The sequence below is a fragment of the Cydia fagiglandana genome, chromosome 5, assembly GCF_963556715.1.
Source record: "Cydia fagiglandana chromosome 5, ilCydFagi1.1, whole genome shotgun sequence".
NCBI classification, from domain to species: Eukaryota; Metazoa; Arthropoda; class Insecta; order Lepidoptera; family Tortricidae; genus Cydia; species Cydia fagiglandana.
The window spans coordinates 5,122,232-5,147,361 of record NC_085936.1 but is presented as its reverse complement, the minus strand read 5'-3'; the positions used below and the strand labels follow the sequence as shown (position 1 = coordinate 5,147,361).

Genomic DNA, 25,130 nt, shown 5'->3' with positions numbered 1-25,130 from the left:
CATAAGGCAATGGTGCACGTTGTTGCTGCCAAGTTGGTGCACACTTGGCTTAGACTAAATTATAATATGCTAAAAAATATGCCAGATGCTAAATGGAATTTTTTTATGCCAAAGCGAGTGAAAATATGCCAGATCTGGCATGAATTATGCCAAGTTGGCAACACTGGACGCGAACGAATGAAAATGAAGAACGTATACAATGACAATGGCACCAACACAACCAACACACATGACGCAACATAGATTTATAATATATAAAGATTACGTCTCAGCGAGCTGTCACTGTTACCCCTTTTGTTTAGTGTACGATTAACAATTTAACACCACCTTGCTGTAGCTATGTCGATAAAGTTATATCGATAAACTATCGACATTTCTTGCAATTTTAATTTTACTTCAAAGGTTTAACGATACCTAAAATGAACAAAAACGCTTTTATTATTTATAGTGGTTATCAGATCACAATTTTATCGTCACGCCTCAGCAGGGAACGAAGGGAAAGTTCAGATATTTAATTAAAATACATAGATACCTACTAAAATATGTGTTCCGCAATAATTGAATTATTTTATTATATTCTAATATTCATTAGCATTTCAATTATGTTTATGTTTAACGAAGATATTGAAGCTTCAATTAATAGCTATTTCGTTCCGCTGTGTAGCGTTTATCGATATATAACATGATTAAAATCGACTTTTCACATCCCTAAAAGAGCACACATACAGGTTTTTACGCACACATACACAACCTGGATGCAGCAAAAAAGGTAACACTTTGATTTGAAGTTCATCTTGTCAACAGTATCGTTGTCCTTTTTTGACAAATGGCATTTTTTAAAAAAGAGCGAGAAGAGAGAAGTGATACTAGTTGCTGCGCCGTCAAAGTGAACAGAGGCCCTACCGCGAACCACGTTCGAAGTGTTGCCTCCCTATCACACTTACGTGCAAATTTACAAGTGCGACAGAGAGGCAACACGTCGAACGTGGTTCGCGGTAGGCCCGCAGACAGCGTTGGGGCCTTGTAGGAGACTGTGTGAACTATGCTTTATTTATTTTATAGTGACATTGACATTAGCTGGATTTGTCACTACGAGTCGAGTTTGAAAACAAATCCAGTGGCGCAAATACGAAACGAGACAAAAGTAAAAGAATTATATTTTAACTTGTAATAAATCGGTTCACCAATAATGAACCTGTATTACATTAGGTTTCAATCGTGTGACTGTTCACAATTATGAATCCTACTAACTGTAAGTAGTACTATATATATAAGAAACAAAGTACAAAATAACCTATCAAATCATGGTATTTAATACTCAATAACCGGCATGTTTTCAGCATTTTGCCAAACAAAACCTGAGTTTTCTGTAAGGATCGTTGTCTGCGATCACTACTTAACCAAGCCCATACCAGGAATAGACGTAATCTATTCAGACTTCAGAGGGTCTGATATTAAACAGGTGAGTTTTCCTTGTATCCGATTTCCATTTTATTTAAGATCCAGAACATATTTATTAATGATATGATATTAATGCATCACAATTAGGAATCAAAGGTAAGTTGACCTAAACTATATACATCAATTTTTTTTTCAACTTTTTAATTTTTTTTTTTAATTATCACCAGGTTCCAGTACTACGTATATTCGGCCCTGCGTCCGATGGCCGTAAGGCCTGTGTTCACATCCATGGAGTTTTCCCGTACTTTTACATACCATGCCCGGCACCGAATCCTGAACCCCAGTTTCTATATCAAGTATGTTTATATTTCTGAGATATTATTATCATATATCTTTAAATATTTAATTTCCCATCAATGAATACCAAAAAGTTACACAATTAAAATCATTTTTGCTCTTGGTTCATTCAGAAATATTTTGTTAAACTTATTAAATATCACATATGATAATACTGCTTTACTGCTCATTGTGTCTTCTTAAGGCAAGATCCCATCAGTGTGCAGCACTGTACAGCACCAGCATATTCGATACAAAAATGATTGTGTCGCACAGTACCGCACACTGGTGGAATTTCGCCATTAGAAATACCCAAAACTGGAAATGAAAGGAAACAATTCCTTGTGAGATGATGATGAATATCTTGTTACAAAATATGTTGTAATATCATTTATATTTTAGATTGCGGCAAGTTTGGATAAGGCCCTGAACATAGCCTTAAAGCAGGCCTCATCAGCAAACCAGCATGTCTATAAGATTTCACTGGTCAAGGGATTGTAAGTTTCCAAAAAGAATTACTTATTATAATTAGTTAAATTTAACTTCGGGGTAATTGAATAATTTTTCTTGTCATTATTCTGTTTTAAATGCCAGAAGTGATACAGTTTTTAAATCCTGACAAATCAGCTAATTTATTAAGACTTACTTGCTGAGAGACAGCCAGAAAACTATTTTACGATAGTTTTTTTTAATACAGACAATCAAACCAATTTGCTATAGAAGTAAATAGATTAACTCAAATATTTGCAAAAAAAAAAGTACTGAACAACTTAAGGTAGAAGTACTAGTGCTCGACGTTGCACTAGTATTTGACATGGGCACTTTATGTCAAAGTGACAAGGATTAAATTTGAATACAGAAATATCTTCGCCATTCAAATTTAACCTATACTACTTTGACATAAAGTGCCCATGTCGAATACTAGTGCAGCGTCGAGCACTAGTACTTCTACCTTATATTTCTGTCAATAAAATTATTTTCTAATTTACAGACCCTTTTACGGCTTTCATGACAAGGATCATTTATACTTAAAGGTTTTCCTTTACAATCCCGGCCTAATCAAACAAGCGGTAGAACTCTGCAGCAATGGAGCCATTCTCGGACAGACTTTCCAACCACATGAATCTCATCTCAACTTCACACTACAATTCTTTATCGATTTCAATTTATTTGGCATGAGTAATATAGATCTACAAGCAATAAAATTCAGAAGAACTGGCATTTCACAAAATAGTGATGATCCTATTGACAGCAGTCATGATAGTTTAAAATCTGAAAGTGTTTGTTACTATGAAGGTGATTGTGTAGCATCTCACATAATAAATAGACAAAGAATAGGAAGAGGTGACGGAATTGAAAATCCAGGTCTAGAAGAAGTGTGGAATCAAGAGATGGAAAGAAGAAAGCAACTCAACATGTCTATAGCTAGCAAATCACTGTCGCAGGGTAGGATCAAGAGTCAGGAAACTGATACTCATTACAAATTTGAACAGATGTATTTATTAAAAATGTCAGATTTGATAAACAAGCCAGCTGATCTAAACATTAATAAAGTAGTAGAAGAGGTATATTATCCAGCAGAGAGTATGGAAGGGTCGCTATTTTTTAATGCAGTAGACGTCAGTATACATTTACCTGATCAATCACATAATGCTAGTCTGAATCAAACATTGAGGCCAATCAATGAGAGTTTGAGTGAAGACCTTGATGAAACCCTTGTTGATGAAAGTGTGGCAGTAAACAGTAGCCTGCATTACAGTCAAATATTGTGTAGGTAATGATAAAACTACTATAGCATGCTTTGCTTTGCCTTGTAAAATGTGAGAGATAGGTAACAATAACACTAGGCTATCCATTTCGTTTATGACTCAATTAAACTCTTCAACCCTTCTGGCCTTCTCAAAATTCAAAAGTAAATTAAGTGAATGGCTGAGCCCTATTGCTAGCTTGCGCTTACTTTAATAATTATGATCCACATCATGAACAAACTTTGTTAAAGTTATTTATTATATTTACTACTTTGAATTGAAATATAATAAGTTGAACTTTTTTTTTCAGTGGACAGTGAAGATTTGGAATTAATAGGCATGCTGCAAGACATGGAAGACACTGAAAAGCCAGAAGAGGACAGTATTATGGCTACGCCTGGTGTAGAGCAAGATGCAGATGTAGATTCTGATGATGCTGAATATTCACAAGTGTTTAATGAAGATACCATACTTTTGGAACCATTTAAAAGGTAACTTAGAGAACCATATAGATTTTTGTATTTTCTAATGTTTTTACGAATAAGGCAAATGCATTTTTTCTTTCTAGTGAAATGGATTCAAACGAGAATACACCATCTTGGCATGATTCATTTTGGGATGGAGCCAACATACCACAGCTTGATGGGACTTTTGATGATGATCGTAAGTATAATTTTGGATATTTCTATACTAAATGATGACTAAGAAGTGTTTACTGTTTACCTATTTTATTTTATTATTCGACAGATGTTAAAAAAGTGAGAAAAAGAAAAATGAGACCATTCAAATTAGGATTATCGCGACCTAAGAGTAAGAAACATGTACCTGAAAAATACCCACAAACAGATAAAACATCGGATGTAAGTGACATTGATGAAGTAGACGTTTCACAGGAAACAATAGATAGTATTTCAAATGTGTACATACAAGGAACCGTAAAAAAAGAACTACGAAACAGTCTAAATAGCTCTAAAGAAATAACTTCAGATGATGAAGATACATATGAAGTTATTATTAAAAAGGAAAATATTACAGATCTGGTAGAAAAAGTAACTAGTAAACATGAAAGTACAATTAGGAAAAGTCCGGCCATTAGTGATTTCGTTAGTGTAAAGAATGAAACAAAAAGTAATATATATCAAGATAATATTGCAAATAGAGTACATGTAGAAATAGAAAATATTACAGATCTGGTAGAAAATGTAACTACAATACATGACAGATCTACTAGGAAAAAACTGGGAACAGTTGGTATTGTCAATAAAAAGAAAGAAGTACGTTTATTTGACGATAGAACAACCAGCAATACAGTTGTAAAAAAAGAAAATGCTACTGATCTGGATTTAAGTAATGAACATGTAAGTATAGGAGTAGCAGAAAAATACGACATTGAGAAGCATTACGAGCCTGTAGCCGGTTGCTCCACTATTGTAAAACCAGCTAATATTTCGGAACAATCGGACAATGACTCATTCTTATCTTCACCGGAAGAAGACGAATTTGGAATACAAAGTTTCTACAACAAGTCTAGATTTTTTGATATGTCTGTAGAAGATGGTAAAACCATAGCTAGTTATATTGAAGATACTCAAGTAAAAATTGAAGAAATTAAACTACAAGTCACAAATACTCATCCCAAAACAGAAATGGAGGTTTTGGATACAGCAAAGTCATTAAACAATTCGCCTTCTACTAATGTTGTAATTACTCCTAAAATTAGACCACCAACTAAGAGTTACATAATAGCCAGTTTAGAAAATTACAAGATACCCAAAGTAAAAAATCATGAACCTTTCTTTTCCGATCATAAGGACTCCGGTGATAAAGTAGAAATTGGTCATATGGTGTTGAAGACTCATAGCAAATCAGCCAAAGATCAGAAACTTCTTGAGAAAGTTCTAGACGTCACGAGTCTCGACGAATGGCGACATTTGCTGTTTCTTCAGACCAATGAAATTACTGAAGAGACTTCCAAACCAGAAGCTTTGCAATCACTTTTAGCAGGAAATAGACATTATGTTCTAGAACCGATTAGGAAGCCACCAACTAAGAAGCAGGTTGAAAAATGGTTTAAAGATCAACAATATCATGATAAAGAGGAATCTAAGGTGGTAGTAAAAGAAACAACTAAAATATTAGATGATCTTGAAAATTCTCAAGGTATTGGTTTGAATGAAGATGAATTTAATCGCAGCATTAGCTTAGAAAGTAGTGATAAGGTATGCCTTTTAATGATTTTATAACCATTTAGTCATGCCAATGGATTTTAAATTATATATTTGTTCAACAGGATAAATCATCATTAAATAATAGTCTGCAAGTGACTATGCATCCGGATGGATCATTTCTGTGCTTTGGTGGAAGTGAAAATCATGTAGACAGCATGTCAAACGATACACCAGCATTAGAGGTAAATATTAACTAAACACATAGGTACTTTGATTTATTTTTGTAATAAAAAAGTACATATTTATTGATGAGCATATATTTGCAGGTCGATTTTCTTACAATAATGCTAATAGAGGTCCATGCATCAGTAAGAGGAGACCTGAACCCCGATCCTTTAATAGACCCTATCCAAGTTGCTTTTATAAAGACTTCCAACGACTGCCCATCAAACCACTTCTTACAAAAAAACTTAACAGAAATTATATGCGTTGATGGCAGTCCTGAGCTTAAAGTACTTGACAGATGTATTTTCGATCAGAAAATTACATACGTAAATACTGAATTAGAGCTTCTAGAGAAAGTGATTGAACTTGTTAAAAGTGACGATCCTGATATAATAACCGGTTACGAAATAGAAATGGGATCATGGGGCTACTTGCTGGAAAGAGCACAAATATTAGGATTGGAAGTGGTGAAGGAGATGTCTAGGATAACAGAGAAGAATCGACAAAAACGTCGGCGGAGTGAGGAGAATGATTTTGAAGGGAGGATTATTGGTAGGATAATGTTTAATGTGTGGCGTTTGCTGCGGCACGAGCTAGCGTTGTCGGATTACAGTTTTGAGAACTGTATGTATCAGATCTTGAAGGAACGGGTGCCGGCATATAGCGCGGCTCAGTTGGCGGCGTGGTGGGACAATCCGTCGAGGATTTTGAGGTGGATCACTGTGGAGCATTACCTCACTCGGTTGTCGGGGACTTTGAGGATGATGGAGAAACTCGACATGATTAGTAAGTAGTAATTTCGTGTCTATTTAATGAAAGAAAGTCACTTGGATATTATTATTATTTGTATCTCCTTGGATATCACGGGCCTATAATCCCGGTTTTTTGATAGGCTTGCGTGGGGACACAGATCCAACACGTAGAGGCCCCTTGGAGAGCTTTAATGTCATGTAGAACGCCTGCTGGAACCCGTTCACAGGTGCAACAATAGACACCCATGAACCGGTCTCAGCAGGCATTGGGACTATTGTAGCAAAAGTGAATAGTATACCGGTCTATGGATTGAAGTTTGGGTGGACTATGAGACTGGGCTATTGTAAAGAGTTCGGACACCTGCCATAACAATGCTAACACACGTTATCGAGGCAGGTGGTGACTTGCCGCTGACTAGATGGGCCCCTGAAACTGCCGTCGTGAAGACGACCAGGAGCAACATCGGTGTGAGCGGCTCAGGGGTGTCGAGAGGTGTGGGCCGCTTTCTACCCAGTGGCTGTTACCAGCCACTGTGCCAACTCGCGTCTTATGCATCTTTCACTTCCACCCCTGGAGCATATAGCTCTAGCGACTCCTCTCTGGACGGCCAATTAAGGCAAGCCAGAGCTGAGAGTCCTGCGGGTCCCCTTGGGGTCCACTCCGACCGACGAAGACACGCCGGAGACGGAGACCCTGACCGACTCTCGGGAGCACTCGGGTCCGTGGGGTCGTTACTCCCCAACAGCTCGCCACAAGCTGCCCTGCGGGCTTATTATTATTATTATTTTAATCTTTATTGCACAATAAGGCCTAGTTTACCCTCTGGGTTGGAAGGTCAGATGGCAGTCGCTTTCGTAAAACTAGTGCCTACGTCAAATCATGGGATTAGTTGTCAAGCGGACCCCAGGCTCCCATGAGCCGTGGCAGAATGCCGGGATAACGCGAGGAAGTGTTTAATCTTTATTGCACAATACATGAAGGTACAAATGGCGGACTTAATGCCTTAAGGCATTCTCTACCAGTCAACCAATATCTCGAAAGATGAGCCGAAATTTCTTGCCAGAGGAACTATGTCTACTAGCATTGTAATTTCTGAACATCGGTAATTCCAAGAATGAACTCTAATGTAATGGAATTATGGGTGATTTTCGGAACTAGCCGAAATTTTGAAGTAGGTAGTCGAAAGTACCAGAATACACCTTATGAAAAAATATATCAGCCTCCGTCCTAGTTGAATACTAGTATCCTCTCATTGTACGATTTTCACGGTTTTGGAGAAAATTGTACTAAAAACACGAACATGATTGGGCTTTTCTTTTCATTAGTATCTTTTTGGAAAATGTCGATGGTCTTTGTCGTAATACTCGTTTAACCCACTTGTTATTATGACTTAAAAGTCTTAAAACCGGTAAAATGTACTCTTTCAGACCGCACATCCGAGCTGGCACGTCTTTTCGGCCTGCAATGGTGGGAGGTGCTGTCCCGCGGCTCCCAGTTCCGCGTGGAGTCCCTGATGCTGCGCGCCGCCAGGCCTCTCAACCTGATCGCCTTGTCTCCGAGCGTGCGGCAGCGGGCCGCTATGAGGGCTCCAGAAATACTGCCACTTATTTTTGAACCAGGTAATGCCTTTACGGCTTACAATGGTGGGAGGTTTTGTCCCTCTCTTATCCGTCCGGGTTTAAATAATTACCATGAAATACCTATCCTCCTCCTTGCGTCGTTATCCTCAGTGATGAGGGTCGTGACCTCCCTTCTGAATTCTAAATCACCTTCTCTCTCACAATTTCTCTCCATCTGGTTCTGTCCTTGGCGGTGTGGAGAGCCATGTGGACTGTGGCGTCCAGAGCGGTGCGGATCTGGTCGGACCAACGTATTGGACTGCGTCCACGTCTAGGCCTTTTCCCATACACTTTGCCTGTCACAAAAAGCTTTTCGAGGCTGCCACCGTCTTTCCTTGCTATATGTCCGAAGTACTCAAGGACTCTGCGTAGACATTCAGATGACAGCCGCGAGATCTTGAGTTCTCGCAGTATGGAGACGTTAGTCCGAAATGCTGTCCAGAGGCTGAAATACATATACGTTACTATAAAGCAGTATCTTGACTTTAGCCATTGACTTCACCAATAAAAATATCTTAATTTATAAATCAGTTTATATTTCTTTCAGAATCTCGGTTTTACGCTGATCCAGTCATCGTGTTGGATTTCCAAAGCCTTTATCCGTCCATGATGATTGCTTACAACTATTGTTTCTCTACGTGCATTGGACGAGTGCAAAACATCAACGGGTCAGTATACAAAACTGCTATTATTGCTATGAATAATTTATTTATTTATTTAAACTTTATTGCACAATTGAATTGAAATTGAATAATAGAAGCATACCATACTATTGACTCCATTGTTGTCGGAGAGGCCTTAGACCTTCACTCACCTAATGCACACGCTGCCCAATGGGTAAATAATTTCGATATTGTATTGTAATTGATAATTAGTGACTCTGTAAATGCCTTACGAGTAAATAAGTCCTTTGTGATTAAAAAGAGATATATTATAAAACACAGAGTATATATGTATAAGTAAAAACCTGTTCGAATAAATGTCAATCGCCACTGAGTACCTGGCAGTAAAAGTGTCATGCTTGTACATTTTGCAGGGAATCAGCCTATGAATTTGGCGCTTGGCGGCTCCGTATACCCCGAGCCAAGCTCGAAGCCTTAGTGAAAAACGGTCTCGTCCACTGGTCGCCCGTGGGCGTGGGCTTCGTGAAGCCTTCAGTAAGAAGAGGGGTGTTGCCTGCGTTGTTGAGGAGGATACTTGCCGCGAGGCAGGCTGTGAAGAAGAGTATGAAGCAACAGACGGATGAAGCTGTGAAGAAGGCGATGCATTCGCGACAATTAGGTATGTGACTCTTCAATCTAAGCCATCAGTCCATAGGGTATGTTATGTGTCACTTAATAAATGAAAAACGGTCTCGTCCACTGGTCGCCCGTGGGCGCGGGCTTCGTGAAACCTTCAGTAAGATGAGGGGTGTTACCTGCGTTGTTGAGGAGGATACTTGCCGCGAGGCAGGCTGTGAAGAAGAGTATGAAGCAACAGACGGATGAAGCTGTGAAGAAGGCGATGCATTCGCGACAGTTAGGTATGTGACTCTTCAATCTAAGCCATCAGGCCCCTGGGGTTTGTTATTTGTCACTTAATAAATGAAAAACGCTCTCGTCTACTGGTCGCCCGTGGGCGCGGGCTTCGTGAAACTTCAGTAAGATGAGGGGTGTTGCCTGCGTTGTTGAGGAGGATACTTGCCGCGAGGCAGGCTGTGAAGAAGAGTATGAAGCAACAGACGGATGAAGCTGTGAAGAAGGCGATGCATTCGCGACAGTTTCTCATACTCATACTCATACTCATAATCTTTATTGCATATCACATTGTATCTTAACCTATTACATAGAATTGTGTACAACATGACACCCTGTAGGGCACAGCAAACAGTTTATTCAAGAGGAGATCGAGTTTTTTGTACAATTAGATTAAGTATATTAGTGATTATATATGTTTATTAGGTATATTATTTATTATATAGGTGCTTTATTAATTGCAGTTATTGGTCGTGAAAAAATTCATTTAAAGTATAGTAAGCTTTTTCTATTAAGTGATCTTTTAGTTTTTTAAAGAATTCATTGTCGGACTTGGTGTTATTTATTTCGTTACTAATTTTATTGAATATTTTTATTGCCATTGAGTTAGGACTTTTTGAATGTAGTTTGAGTTTTGAGGGGATAACCTGCACCAGCTTATTTTGAAACCTACTGGCGTAACGCCGAGGGATATCTGAATGTTTGGTATACAATTGAGGGTATTTTTTTACAAATTTACATGTTTCTAAAATGTATATTGATGTTAGTGTAAGTATTTTTAGATCGATGAAGTATGTCTTACTACTTTCCGGTATATTTATGTTAGCCAAGATTCGAACACATTTTTTTTGTAATATAAATAGGCTTTCCACATCTGTGCTATTCCCCCATAGAATGACACCATAGGTAAGCCAAGCATGGGCATATGAATAGTAAGCTGTTAAGGCGGTGTTGAGGTCGCATGCTTTTTTTAATTCGCGTAAGGCATACGTGAACTGGGACAATTTCGTTTTTATTTTTGCTACATGCGCTTTCCAGTTAACGTTGCAGTCAACTTCAAAACCTAGAAGAGGCGCGGTTTCTACACATTCTAATTTTATATTTCTGAAGGTAAAATTAATATCAACGGGTGTTTTTTGATAAGGTCGAAACTGTAAGATTTTTGTTTTTGAAAAATTTACTTCCAAATTATGATCCGATAACCAGTCTACTACGTTTGTTAATAAAGTGCTTAAGTCTTGAGTTATATTATAATCATCAGTACACGAAGTGAGAATGGAGATATCGTCGGCAAATAAAGTACACGTCTGCTGTATAGTTTTTGGAAGGTCGTTGATATATATCAAGAACAGGAGACATCCTATTGAGCTGCCTCAGTATGGAATGTTTCATGGATTTTAACTCCGAAAGTGTGTAATTTATTTCGCTATTATTTTGGTCGTAATTTTGTATTTCTATGCATTGCTGACGCTTTTCTAGGTATGATCTGAACCAATTATGCGGAATACCCCTAACGCCTATCCCATATAATTTTTGTAATAGGATATTATACTGAACACGGTCGTACGCTTTCGTCATATCGAGCAGAATCCCGATCGCGTATTGTTTATTGTTTATAATGTCAATAGCATGCTGCATAAACTTGTACATAGCTAAAACCGTCGAACGATTTTTCCGAAAACCGTTTTGACTATCATCAAAGATTAAGTTTTTTTCGCAGTATTCATATAAACGTTTACTCATAGCGGTTTCGAATATTTTTGACGATGAGGGTAATAGCGCGATCGGTCTGTAGTTATTAAGTTCTGTCGTACTACCTTTTTTATGGATTGGTTTAATTTTTGCCGTTTTTAAGAGATCCGGGAATACTCCAAGTGAAAAGGACTGATTTATAAGGAGACAAAATGGAATCGCGAGTTCATCTGCGCATTGTTTTAGCAATATAGGAGGTAATTCGTCTATTCCACAACTGTATTTGCTTTTTAGATTCTTTAAAATAGATCGAACTTCATTAATATCTACGGGTCGAAGGTAGAAACTGTTTACGGGAGATTCCATAACCGGTCGGCCGGGCGGTGCGGGGGCCGGCGGTTCTATGCGCCCCACCGCTGCAAAAAAATCATTGAATGCATTCGCTATCTGTTTAGGACAAGACGTAAGATTATTGTGGATTTTAATTTGTAAGTTACGTACCGGTTTATTCGCAGATTTATTTGTGCGTTCTTTTATGATCTTCCACATTGTTTTAGTTATATTATCGGAGTTTTGCATTTCTTTAATGTATTGAAGCTTTTTAGATTTTATTATTGCGTTTTTTAATGTTTTTTCATATTGTTTGTAATGATTTATGATGACTGGATCTTTGCATTGTGTTGTCAACAATCGTAACAGTCTTTTATTTTTGCAGGAAACCCTTAAGCCCTTCGATAACCATTTTTTCTTTTTTGTATATAGTTTTAACTGTTGCAGCGGAATACTAATATCAAGAATTTGTTTAAGTTTGTTTATGAACATATTATAATTATAATTAACGTCTTCGCGACTTTTTAACAACTCTAGCCAATTTATTTGTTTCAAGTGCTCTCTAAATTTATCTACGTTTTGTTTACTAAAAATTCGTTTACTTATTTTCCAAAAAGGGCGTATTTTTCTTAGTTTACAAGTCAAATTTAAGGTTATTCCTCTGTGGTCAGAAAAACCTAAGTCGAGAACATTTACACATAAATCTGCATCGGTAAAATTGGTAAAAATCAAATCAATACACGTAGAACTATTTTTTGTGACTCGGGTTGGCTGATTTACTTTTTGAGAGAAGTTATACTCTAACATGCAGTCTGTAAGTGTTGACGCATATTTATCCTTAGCTAGAATATTTATGTTGAAGTCTCCCCCTATGATTATCTTTTTTTTCTTGTCCTTTTTTTCTAATAATGCTAAAATTAATTTTAATTGATTGTAAAAAATCTCGCTCTCTCTTCCGTTCCAATAAATACTTATTAACAAAATATTAAGTTTACATAGTTCTACGGCAGCCACTTCAATTATATATTCAACAGACATGTCCACTATATCCTTTCTTTCGTAATACTCTAGATCTTCGCGCAGTAATATGCAAGTCCCGCCACCTCCGTAGTTCGTGCGATGATATGATGCGGCTAGGACGTAACCATTTATTTGTAGTGTAGCTTGTTTAGCTTTTGTTAGCCAAGTTTCTGTGATACATATTGCCTGATAGTTGTTATGTTCCTCATCTAGAAATGCTTCAAGGGTGGTCGTTTTGTTACATATGCTTTGCATGTTTTGAAATAGGACTCGTAGGTTTTCATTATTTTCGAAAGTTATGTGCGTGCGGGTCAGAAGAATATGATTTTTCTTGTTTATCGTCCGTGGTAGTGGTAGTACTTAGACGCGGGCTTGAGTGTAAGTCATTTTTATCCTGCTCTGGTGTTAATTGTGTTTCAAGTTGCAGTGGCGTATCGACTATACTTCCGTTTATTATAAGCTTATTACTTCGAATTACTGCGTGCTGTCCAGATTGTCGTGCTCGGCGAAGGTTATGTTGTAATAGCTTACGTTCTCGTAGTGCGTCTTCGTTTAGGTATTCTGCAATCGATAGCCCCGTATTTTGGAAACTTCGGGAATTTTGAAGAAGGTATTTGGCCATTCGTTTGCTAATTAGTTAGGTATGTGACTCTTCAATCTAAGCCATCAGGCCCCTGGGGTTTGTTATTTGTCACTTAATAAATGAAAAACGCTCTCGTCTACTGGTCGCCCGTGGGCGCGGGCTTCGTGAAACCTTCAGTAAGATGAGGGGTGTTACCTGCGTTGTTGAGGAGGATACTCGTCGCGAGGCAGGCTGTGAAGAAGAGTATGAAGCAACAGACGGATGAAGCTGTGAAGAAGGCGATGCATTCGCGTCAATAAGGTATGTGACTCTCCAATCTAAGCCGTCAGTCCATAGTATTATCACTATTATCAGTCAGCCACGGAGAAAACAATGCGTTGGCTACGATCGGGTATGCTATGTGTCACTATAAATCAAAAACGGTCTCGTCTACTGGTCGCCCGTACTACTAACGCCCTACTGGTAAATATAGTCGACGTTCCAACTGTACAGTCGCCATCAGATATATCGGAGCGGTCAAGGCGCTCACAAATATCTGAACACACCTCTATTGTCAAGGCGTTAGAGTGCGTGCTCAGATATTGTGAACACCTTGGCCGCTCCGATATATCTGATGGCGACTGTACAATTAGTTTTACGAGTACTTTGTGCATTACTGACATCTGCATCGCATCTAAATGTATTAAGATACAAACTGATTCTGATTTAAAATTCCGAAAACATTGCCGATATCAACTTATCTTTCAAATTTCGTCCACAGGTCTGAAGCTGATAGCGAACGTTACATACGGATACACAGCTGCCAATTTCAGCGGCCGCATGCCGTGTGTGGAGGTTGGCGACAGCGTTGTCGCCAAAGGTCGCGAAACTCTCGAAAGAGCGATCAAGATGGTACGAGATAATAAGGAGTGGAACGCTAAGGTACGTTTGAAGATAGCTACGGTGGTAACTTCAGGGCTATGACCGCGAAAATCGAATTTCGCAAATTGCGGGGATCTTTCTCTTTTACTCCAATGACGGCGTAATTAGAGTGACAGAGAAAAATCCCCGCAATTTGCGAATTTCGGTTTTCGCGGTAGCGCCTCAGCGCGTGCCAGGACGATAGAGTGTTCACCGAGAGAGAGACACAGCCGTCACGATGGTGCGAGTATAAGGAACGAAACGCTAATCTTTTTTTCTCTCAGCCGTTTTGAGTGTCCCACTGTTGGGCGAAGGCCACACAGGTGTCGATGCCTTCCCGACATTATCCTAACAGTTTTTTCTTCAAGTGCATCATCATCATCTCAGCCATAAGACGTCCACTGCTGAACATATATAGGCCTCGCCCTTATGGGGGGTGAATGCTATAATCGCCACGCTTGGCAGGCGGGTTGGCGATCGCAGTCGAGTACACCGAATTTGAGGGACGCTGCTGCCCGTCCACCGGTGGTCTTGGACGTAGTTTACGAACATACCCGGGTCCAAGTCCGGGTTCTTCAAGTTACCGATACCTATTTTAGTAACTAGAATATTTAAAAGGTTCCGTAACTAATAACTGGCCAGTTGTGCCAACAGCGACACTCGTTAACTGTCCATCGGTGGACCTTATGCCTTTTGTAATAAGGCCTACGAACTGTCAGTTAACAGTGTGGGCGATGGTACAGAAAGTAACTAGCGTTTTTTCATCAGGTAGTATACGGAGACACTGACTCGATGTTCGTCCAAGTGCCGGGAGGTACGAGGGAGGAAGCTTTCCGGATCGGACAGTTGATAGCCGACGCCGTCACCGCGGACAATCCTTCGCCCGTCGCGCTAAAACTAGAGAAGGTAGGCATTGAATTATGAATTATCTGCTCTGTTTTAGGGACCCTATTACTAAGACTCCACTGTCTGTCTGTCCGTCCGTCTGTTTGTCACCAGGCTGTATCTCATGCCGCTATAGCAACAAATACTAAAAAGTACGGAACCTGCGGTGGGCGAGTCAGACTCGCACTTATTCGGTTTTTCTTTTCTGTTTATATATGTGTCATTATTCGATAGCTTTAACCCAGATGCCCAATGAAAACCAATGCCTCGGCGATTTCCTTTGGCATTATGCTAAATGTCCCTCTACTCTTAAATCGCCCAATCAAACCGGCAAGTCCGCTATTCACACTGAACGCTACACATATACACAACACATACATACAGAATTTGGTGTATATACAGAATTTTGTCAGGCGTGGCTCACTCCGCGTTTTCGTCGCGTCCCTACAAGTACATGCGGCCCACAACAATTTTGGTGTCTATCCATAGTAGTTGCCGCGCACCGCCACACTCGCGCTTGCGCCACCTAGCGGTCATATCTGTCGTAATAGACACGTTTTCTTAGATAGTGAACCTTCTGTACCTAATACTATTATTGAAGTGAAAACTTCTTTAGCGGCGCTGAGCACTTTTTGAGGTGGGGAAAAAATGATAAACTCGATTCAGCGTAACGCGTAACGTAACGTAACGCTGACGTCATGTGTCACGGACAATGTTATTCACCAAAGAACTTTAGTTATAACGTATCGTAATCAGGTCAATTATTTAAAACTGGACTTTTATATTAAGCAACAAAGCTCTAATCTTCTAATCTTGTACGGGCTGCAATACGAGGATCTCACAGTTACATTCTTTATATCACTCAAATATAATTCAATAAAGCTATATCTTGATGAAATCGCAAATAAAAGTGAACTCTAGTACTGGTAAATAAAACTCAAAATATCATGACCAAATATATTTAGATGCGAGGTCTGCAAGGTAACTTTACAATTTCTATTTGAATTTTAAACAATTAACGCTATAAATTTAAGCTCACTGGCCAGCAATTTCGGAACTAAAGTTTTTCAATAGAAAGGAGGATGGGTCAATTGTACATAGTGCTGCAGACATTTTGGACTAGTCATTGAGTTTTCACTTCGGTCGGCTCTCCCGGAGTGCCACCCGTTGTTTTTTTGTTATGTAGTATTGTGTGAGTAACAGCTGTCCTTTGTGAAACAGGTGTACCAACCATGCATCCTACAAACTAAGAAGCGTTACGTCGGCTACATGTACGAAAGCCCGGAGCAAGAGCACCCCGTGTACGAGGCCAAGGGCATCGAAACGGTGCGCCGCGATGGTTGCCCTGCACAAGTAAAGGTAACATTTTGTTATGCTTGCATTTCGTGCACAGTGTAATAAGGGAATAGTGTGGACTGAACGAAGATGTAGTGACAAATTTCTTTTCACCACACCGACCCGAAGCAAATATTAAATGTAAAATGTCCTATAATATTTATTTATTAATTTATTTATTTAAAATATCAAACAAAATCAAACCAAATCAAATCCAAATTAATGTTTTATTGTTCCAGCTCCTTCAAAAATCCCTATGCGAGCTATTCTCCACCGGTGACATGTCGCGCGTCAAACGGCTCGTCACATCTACCCTCACCAGATTGGTCGATGGTACAATGCCCCCTCAGGAGTTATTTTTCACGCGCGAATATCACGGCGTGGGCGGATACCGACCGGCCGCCGCGGCACCTCCCAATGAGATTGCCAAGTTAGTATAATGTTTTTCTATATCCTAGTACTAAAAGGATAGTTTGATTGTCTAATTTGCTACCAAATCTAATTGTTTATGACAAATTGGGACAATCACCGCCATTAGATTAAGGTACTAAATAATGTATATTTTGTAAAATTTTCAATAAAAAAAAGTTAATCATAATTTTAGTATCTGGAATGTAAACATCTAACAAGAAAGTTCACGTTTCAAGTTTCAATTAAAAGACACATCTAGATTGTTTACCTTAGGGGTCATCCATTAATTACGTCACACGAATTTCTAGGTTTTTTGACCCCTCCCTCCCTCCGACAAGGAGGGGTCCTTGTCACACTTGGTCCCATTTGGCAAACCCCTCCCCCTAGTGTGACGTCACATTTTTTCTACAAAATCGCCAAATCGAATTAAGTAAGTACCTAAGTATTATTAATATTTTATCAAAATATTTTTGACGATATAAATATTAGTAATTTTATAACCCAAAAGTCAAAACTGCTTAGGAGCAAATTAAACGAATAAAAACTATTATCGTTTTAAAAACTTGTTATTTAAATGTACAGCGAATAAAATACTTAGTACTTTAAATAAATTTTCGGTTACTGATGAAGTTAAAGTGACGTCACAAAATTTGTGTCTCTCCCCTCCCCCGTGTCACAATATGTCACATTTTCTTGACCCCCTCCCTCCCCCTAAACGTGTGATGTAATTAATGGATGACCCCTAACGCCGGGGCCACACTAACGGGAAATGCCGTTTGATTATTGCGATAATCCCAGTGCGGCCGTATGAAGTATCAATAGGGTCTTTGACTGTATTTGAAATAAATTATTTTACACCATGCATGAAATAAAGCATTAGAAGATTAATAGAGAAACGTAGATAGTTGTTATTTTTAGACACAATTTCTATTTAAAACCCGTATAAAACTATAGAGAGTAGTGTTTGATTGTGACGTCACATGCTATTGTTTCATATAAATTCCATAAAAACAAAATCGTTTTGACAGTTCGAAAAAAGAAACCGATTTGACTAGTAGTCAAACACCCTATTACCGCGATAATCAACGGCGTTTCCCGGTAGTGTGGCCCCGGCATAAGAACAGTTTCGTTTCAGGAGACTGGTGTGCCGCGACCGGCGCGCGCGGCCCCGCACGGGCTGGCGCGTGCGCTGGCTCGTGTGCGCCGGCGCGCCCGCCGCGCCGCTCGTCAAGCTCGCTCGGACCCCACAAGAGGTATCATGTTGTTTTATTATTAACTAGCGACCCTCCCTGGCTTCGTACGGGTTAAATTATACATCTTCCTCAAGAATCACTCTATCGATAGGTGAAAACCGCATGAACATCCGTTCAGTCGTTTTTGAGTTTATCGCGAACATACACACAGACAGACGCGACGGGGGACTTTGTTAGGTGTAGTTTGTTTTCTATTGTATTTTATGTGCATTTCAAACACAAACTTGTATTGTTGATGAATACATATGATAATATGGTGATGTGATGTCAACTGACGCGGGCGGGTGCAACCCAATATCTACCTTCGTGCATTCAGCCCATTCATAAAAAAAAAAAAAAAAGGTTTACTATGACGCTCCGCTCAAAAATTACACGCCTGCTTGCTGGTTTAATGCGTCAAACTTATTTTAATTTTAACCTTTTGAACGCCACAGACGACAATTGACGTCAACACAAAATCGTGACAACGACGCCAAAGACGGCCTTTTGACTTTGACGTCGATCGTTTTTTTGATGAAAATCTACTTAAAAACATGTACCCCACTTTTAGGTTGGCATTATTTATTCACAAAACGAAATTTTACCTCGTGGCGTCAATGGCACGACAAATGGATGCGTTTGGCGTTCAAAAGGTTAAGACCTGTATTTCTAACCATGTTCTTACAAATAAATACATTTTTGAATACATAATAAAATAAATACGTTTTGAGGTGTCGCGGGACGGCGCAGTCCCCCACGTGGCGTACTACGCGGCGCGCGTGCTGCTGCCGCCGCTGCACCGCTGCCTGTCGCTGCTCGGCCTGGACGTGTTCAAGTGGTGAGTGTTACGCTCTGGTCTCCCAGGCGGTGCCGTCATATAGCGGCCGTCTCCATACAAATACCGATCTTTAGCTAAGTTTTGAGGTGTCGCGGGACGACGCAGTCCCCCACGTGGCGTACTACGCGGCGCGCGTGCTGCTGCCGCCGCTGCACCGCTGCCTGTCGCTGCTCGGCCTGGACGTGTTCAAGTGGTGAGTGTTACGCTCTGGTCTCGCCGTCATATAGCGGCCGTCTCCATACAAATACCGATCTTTAGCTAAGTTTTGAGGTGTCGCGGGACGGCGCAGTCCCCCACGTGGCGTACTACGCGGCGCGCGTGCTGCTGCCGCCGCTGCACCGCTGCCTGTCGCTGCTCGGCCTGGACGTGTTCAAGTGGTGAGTGTTACGCTCTGGTCTCCCAGGCGGTGCCGTCATATAGCGGCCGTCTCCATACAAATACCGATCTTTAGCTAAGTTTTGAGGTGTCGCGGGACGTCGCAGTCTCCCACGTGGCGTACTACGCGGCGCGCGTGCTGCCGCCGCTGCACCGCTGCCTGTCGCTGCTCGGCCTCGACGTGTTCAAGTGGTGAGTGTTACGCTCTGGTTTCCTAGGATAGCGGTGCCGTCATATAGCGGCCGTCTCCATACAAATACCGATCTTTAGCTAAGTTTTGAGGTGTCGCGAGACGGCGCAGTCCCCCACGTGGCGTACTACGCGGCGCACGTGCTGCTGCCGCCGCTGCGCCGCTGCCTGTCGCTGCTCGGACTGGACGTGTTCAAGTGGTGAGTGTTAGCCAAATTTCCTAAGAGCCCGCTCAGACAGAGAGCGGTCTGGAGTTCAAAGTTCTGCGTTAAAAATTCTTTATTTGCATAAAATATGGAATAACAAGGTGTTATTGGAAAGATATTCCCGTACAGAAACATATTTTGCTGGTTAAGCATGCAAATATTATCTTGAAGCTATTCATCTAATAGGTAGGTACATTGTTAACTTAAAACTAATATTTCTACTTCCTTCGAATGTACTGAGTCCCTTACGACAGCGCACACAACAGGCAGTCAGACCGCGGTGGTCAAAGCGGAACGCCGCGTTCTAGAGTTCTTTTGCCGCCGAGGCTCTTCGTCGCTGTAATTCATGAAATCTGCTACTGAAATTGCCATTTAAAGTAACGGCATATCGTGTACGAAATGACAAACAAAATTCAATTCTAAATTTAGAACCTCAAGGGCGTTTTTAGGCAGGCAAATTTAGAGCCTTGGAACTCCAGGAGTTCATAGATGGAAGTAAAAACCGGACAAGTGCGAGTCGGACTTGCCCACCGAGGCTTCCGTACTTTTTACTATTCGTTGTTATAGCGGCAACAGAAATACAAATTTTGTAAAAATTTCAACTTTCTAGCTATCACGGTTCATCATCAGATACAGCCTGGTGACAGACACACAGACGGACAGTGGAGTCTTAGTCCCTTATTTATCCTTTGGGTACCCTAAAAAAGTGATAATTTAAATCATTGCTGTGGCGAATCATACTGTCATCTTTTCTCAAATTTGCTTCGAAATATCAACTTTTCATTCTTGGTTACTAAGCTATCATTTTATAGTTTTCACTTAGAGATTAATAAAAAAGGGTATCCACACAGGATGACTCGCCTACCGAGGAAATTATCGCGAACCTGCCTCACCCGAGGTAGACTCACGCACGGTCAAGCTGCTTTGGGCGAGGAACGTCTAAACAGACCGAGGTGCCTTGCGTGGCATATTCCTGAAACCGCCTAATAACACATTTATTCCATTTTTTTACTTCGCAGGTGGAAAGATCTCGGATTCCACCGTCCAGACAACCCCACACCCCGCGCACCCCTCGCGGGCAGCATCGCTCGCTACATGTGGCGTTCGGCGTGCGTGGCGTGCGGCGTGCGCGGCGTACGCGCCGTGTGCGGGAGCTGTGCGCTCCGGCGATATAGTACTGTGGCGCTGCTGGCGAACAGAGGGGCGCAGGCGAGGCAGCGGTGTCTAGATTGTCAACAGGTTGGTATTATCATGCCGCGCTCAGAAAGGGATTAGAAATAACAGATTTCCATACACTTACGTCAAAATCAATATGGATTGACAGCTATCTCAATCCCTTTCTAATCGCGATTCAGTAATATACTATAGTTAGTTTTTTTTAGCATTAGAAAGAACTTGAAAGAAGGTAAGCGATCTTGGCATGTCTTTTAATTGAAAAACGCTTTTTAAAAACCAATAACTTACCTTCGAGCAACACGGAAGGGAGGCGGCATTCGCACTATTTCCCCTCTGCCGAGGTACAAGATTAGCGCGTCAATATAATCTAGCGCGGGCAATAAAACTAGTTGCACTTGGATTTTTCACTAGACCGAGTCCAGACGCGCGCGTGAACACTGCTGCACAAAAATGCCTGATTGCTCGGTTTTTAGTGTTCCGTACAAAACTTTGTTTACGGAACACTTATGGGATCACTTCGGTCTTGCAAATCAGTTAAATACGTTTTTCTCTGAGACCGTTTGACATAGATACCTAAAATTTGGAACAGTTATAGCAATTACCACCACTCATATTGTAAATAAGTCAAAACTGCTTATTTCTTATTAAAGGGGGAAATTTAGGGGGTTGAGAGGGGTAGGCTGAAACTTTTTTCATTTGTAAGAATCATGTGGGGTACCATTAGAAAGCTTGCAAAAAATTGAGTCGATGGACTGATTTTGACTTCATTTTAGACTGCAATAGTTTCGTCAAAAAATGCATTTAAAGTTGCAAGTTTTCATACAAAAATTTTCACCTCTGTCCTGGCGATTTTCGCGAAAACTATAGCTAACAGGCAGCTGACCAGTCAATACCCAACTTAAAGAAGCATGGAGACGGCGGGAAAATTATCAGCTTAACTTTATCTTTATTAGTTTTTCAACTGCAGCTTGACCTTTGCTTGCTTAGGGCTAGCTAACTGATGCTTACACTGGTCAATTCATATTAGGCGAGAAACATCCTTAGTTAAAACTTTGCCATTGAAATTTATGACTTATGTCTTTGACACAAAGTTTAATTCTGCTTGCTTATTTTTGTGGGATATTTAATTTTATCTCAATAGCCTACTATAAGTATGAGAGAGATCTACAAAATACGACCTTATTATATTGCAAATAAGTTTCAATTTCGAACGGGCTTTCCAACCAATGGACTAAGCATCTCAAAAATCTGAAAAATTCAAATTAAGAATTCCGTTCTTGACTGTCGTTGTGTTTTTTTTTCCACAATAGGACACATAGAGTTAGTACGGCGTATAGAGATAATAAAGTCATTTAATATTTATGAACAGCTTTGGCTTCATGTGTAGATTTTATTGAGAGTATCTGATTCGTCGAAACAATATACACATATTCCTTTTCATTAAGTACCATTACATTTCTGTATTAATTGTATAATTATAATATCTATTAATTATATTCAGTACTTATGTATATTTTTGAACGGATCGGTGAGCAACAAGATTCAGGGCTATAACCGCGAAAATAGAAGTTCGCAAATTGCGAGCATTTTTCTCTGTCACTCTAATTACGCCTTCATTGGAGTAAAAGAGGAAGATCCCCGCAAATTGCGAATTTCGGTTTTCGCGGTAGCCCCTCAGTCCTGTTACGAGAAAATAATTTTGGAAGACATTAATAGTATATGACAGTTAAATATCACAGTTTTTAGAAAAAAAGGTAAAATTGACGAAATATTTAAAGTAAGCCGATCTTGTTTTTTAGCAGTTCTAAATAATATTAAAGTCTATATATATGGCATAGAACTAGAAACAAAATCAAATAAAAAATAATAATGAGTTCTAAATTCAAATTGAAGGAGTATACATTTAAGGTATTATAGGCCAAGCGCGCACCACGATATTAATTTTTGCGACACGATTTTAGAATCGCGCTGTAATATATCGCAGAAAATTCACTGCGCGCACTGCGATGAAAAAGTCGACGATTTGTTCATTCTCAACATGGATTTCGTACCAGTCGCTTGTCATGAAACGTGTCTTTAATATGCGATTGCTGTATGACTTTGAGCATTTATAACACAAAGGTGATCCCCGTCTATTTCCATAATTAAATGGTCAACATCTAGCGTCTCATTTTGAGACTCCATTGGAGATGCAGGTGCCGAGATGGTGGGGCGAGCGAAATGCCGACTGAGGTCCGGCCGGTTTGCGATTTTATTATCATAGTGAGCGCGGGGCCATACAACTCCGCATGCTGCAATTCACTTTGCGACAATCGCGTCGTGAACAATCGCGGAAAAATGTGACAAATCACAATTTTAAAATCGCTGCGATTTTTTTGTCGCATATGCGCGCACTAACATATAAACACATACGTTGCATTTCTGCGACAAAATTATCGCAGGACAAAAAATCGTGGTGCACGCTTGGCCTTACTCTAAATTATTATAATACATCAAGCATTCGCGAGATGCTCGACTTCGGTATTCAAACACAAAGCAATAGTACAAGAATCTAACTAAATGCAAAGGCCGAAGGAGCGATTCGAAGATCCGAAGCGTCCGACAGACGCGCGCCTCCCGTAACTTTTCTAAGTATTTTTAAGTACAAGTGTCTAAGTCGCAAGATCCAAAGGCTGAAGTCTGTGTGTAGTTGAATACGGTATCCTAAAAACAGGCAAACAACCTCTGTAAAATGTAACGATGCGAGCGGTACGGCTACCATCAGTTTGGCATTGACATAAACGCTACCGTGGGCGTGAACGTAATTTACTTTCTATGCATCTCGCTCGTACTGACATATTAGTGCGAAAGATATATACCTATAGGAAGTAAATTACGTTCACGATATCGTTTATGTCAATGCCAAACTGATGGTAGCCGTACGGAACACTAAATGCCTCGAGCTATCTCGGACTTGGCCAAATTATTTGTTATAAAAAGAGGTCGGGGACATCAAATTTACAGGAAGAAAGTGTTACATTTCACATGTAATATTTTTTTTTACATATCATACGTTTAATTACATTTAAATACAATTATTATATTTTAGTCTCAAGTAATTGTTGGATTTATCGATTTTGCTCGCTCAGTACAAATTGCGGATCGGTCGAGCGACAAATCCGACTTCTCATCTCTCAGAATACAATGACATACTTCAATGAAAATGTGTTAGTGTGCGTGTTGTGACACTAGTCATTCGTCCGTACACAAAAAGAGATCGAGGTTTGCAAGATTTGTCTTTGACGTGTGTCATTTTCTATGTATTTGTGTCGTCATTACAGAGGGCCTACCGCAAACCACGTTCGACGTGTTGCCTCCCTGTCACACTTACGTATGAATTTACAAGTGCCATAGAGAGGCAACACGTCGAACATGGTTCGCGGTAGGGCCTCTGATTGGATTTTGTATGTAAGTGTGTGAGAAGTGCCACTGTGTGCACCTTCCCCCCGCGAAAAATGGCAGAAAGATTTGTACGGTGATATATCGCTTGGGCCCCTCCCTTCCGACGTGTCGGAAGCCGGTGTTGCTCGAAGACTATTACTTATGAAAGCAGAAGAATATAAATGATCGTATCGTATTAGATTCATAATTGTCACATATTTGCCGTAACTTATTTTTAAAATGTGTTTTTCAATTAAAAGACACATCAAGATTGTTTACCTAATTTCTAATGCTAAAAAAAATGAAGTATAGCGATCGTGAATAATAATCTACTAAATGATAACTCTACCGAGTAAAATGTTATTAATTAATACACGCTAACTACAAACTCGCCGAAGGTTGCTTGTCAAGAGAAATCCGGACGAAAAAAGCACGACAAAAGGCAGAACCGTAAATGTCGCTTAACTTCAATCTCGGATAAATCCATTCGACCCTCAGCAAATATCTACCCTATTACCTGTTCTTAATGCCCGAGTTCGAAGTTAAGCGCTTCAAATAAATAGAATGTGCATATTGTTCCAGATATGCGAGTCATGCTGCGGGCACGCTCAATCCGTGCACTGCAACAACACGACGTGCGCCGTCTTGTGGGCGAGGATCAGCGCGCACTCCAAGCTGGAGGAGTTGCAAGACATCGTTGTACATTTGCCTGACCAGTTCAAGACTGAAGTTATAGAATTTTAAACTGTTGAAGTAGGTAATGAAATATTTTAT

General features: G+C 40.1%; 1 protein-coding gene across 1 annotated transcript; it reads left to right on the top strand.

Moving 5' to 3' along the window:
• The first annotated feature begins 1,101 nt into the window (after positions 1-1,101).
• LOC134664330 (DNA polymerase zeta catalytic subunit) lies at positions 1,102-25,100 on the top strand. The gene is made up of 21 exons (XM_063520903.1): positions 1,102-1,252; positions 1,341-1,462; positions 1,629-1,757; positions 2,140-2,234; positions 2,729-3,507; positions 3,796-3,976; positions 4,054-4,148; positions 4,233-5,704; positions 5,776-5,895; positions 5,980-6,664; positions 8,059-8,250; positions 8,798-8,918; positions 9,287-9,531; positions 14,150-14,310; positions 15,058-15,195; positions 16,396-16,533; positions 16,749-16,939; positions 18,056-18,173; positions 19,648-19,754; positions 20,780-20,999; positions 24,939-25,100. Exons 1-21 carry the CDS (start codon positions 1,237-1,239, stop codon positions 25,098-25,100), a joined length of 5,487 nt encoding a protein of 1,828 aa, XP_063376973.1. The 5' UTR covers positions 1,102-1,236.
• Positions 25,101-25,130: the final 30 nt, after the last annotated feature.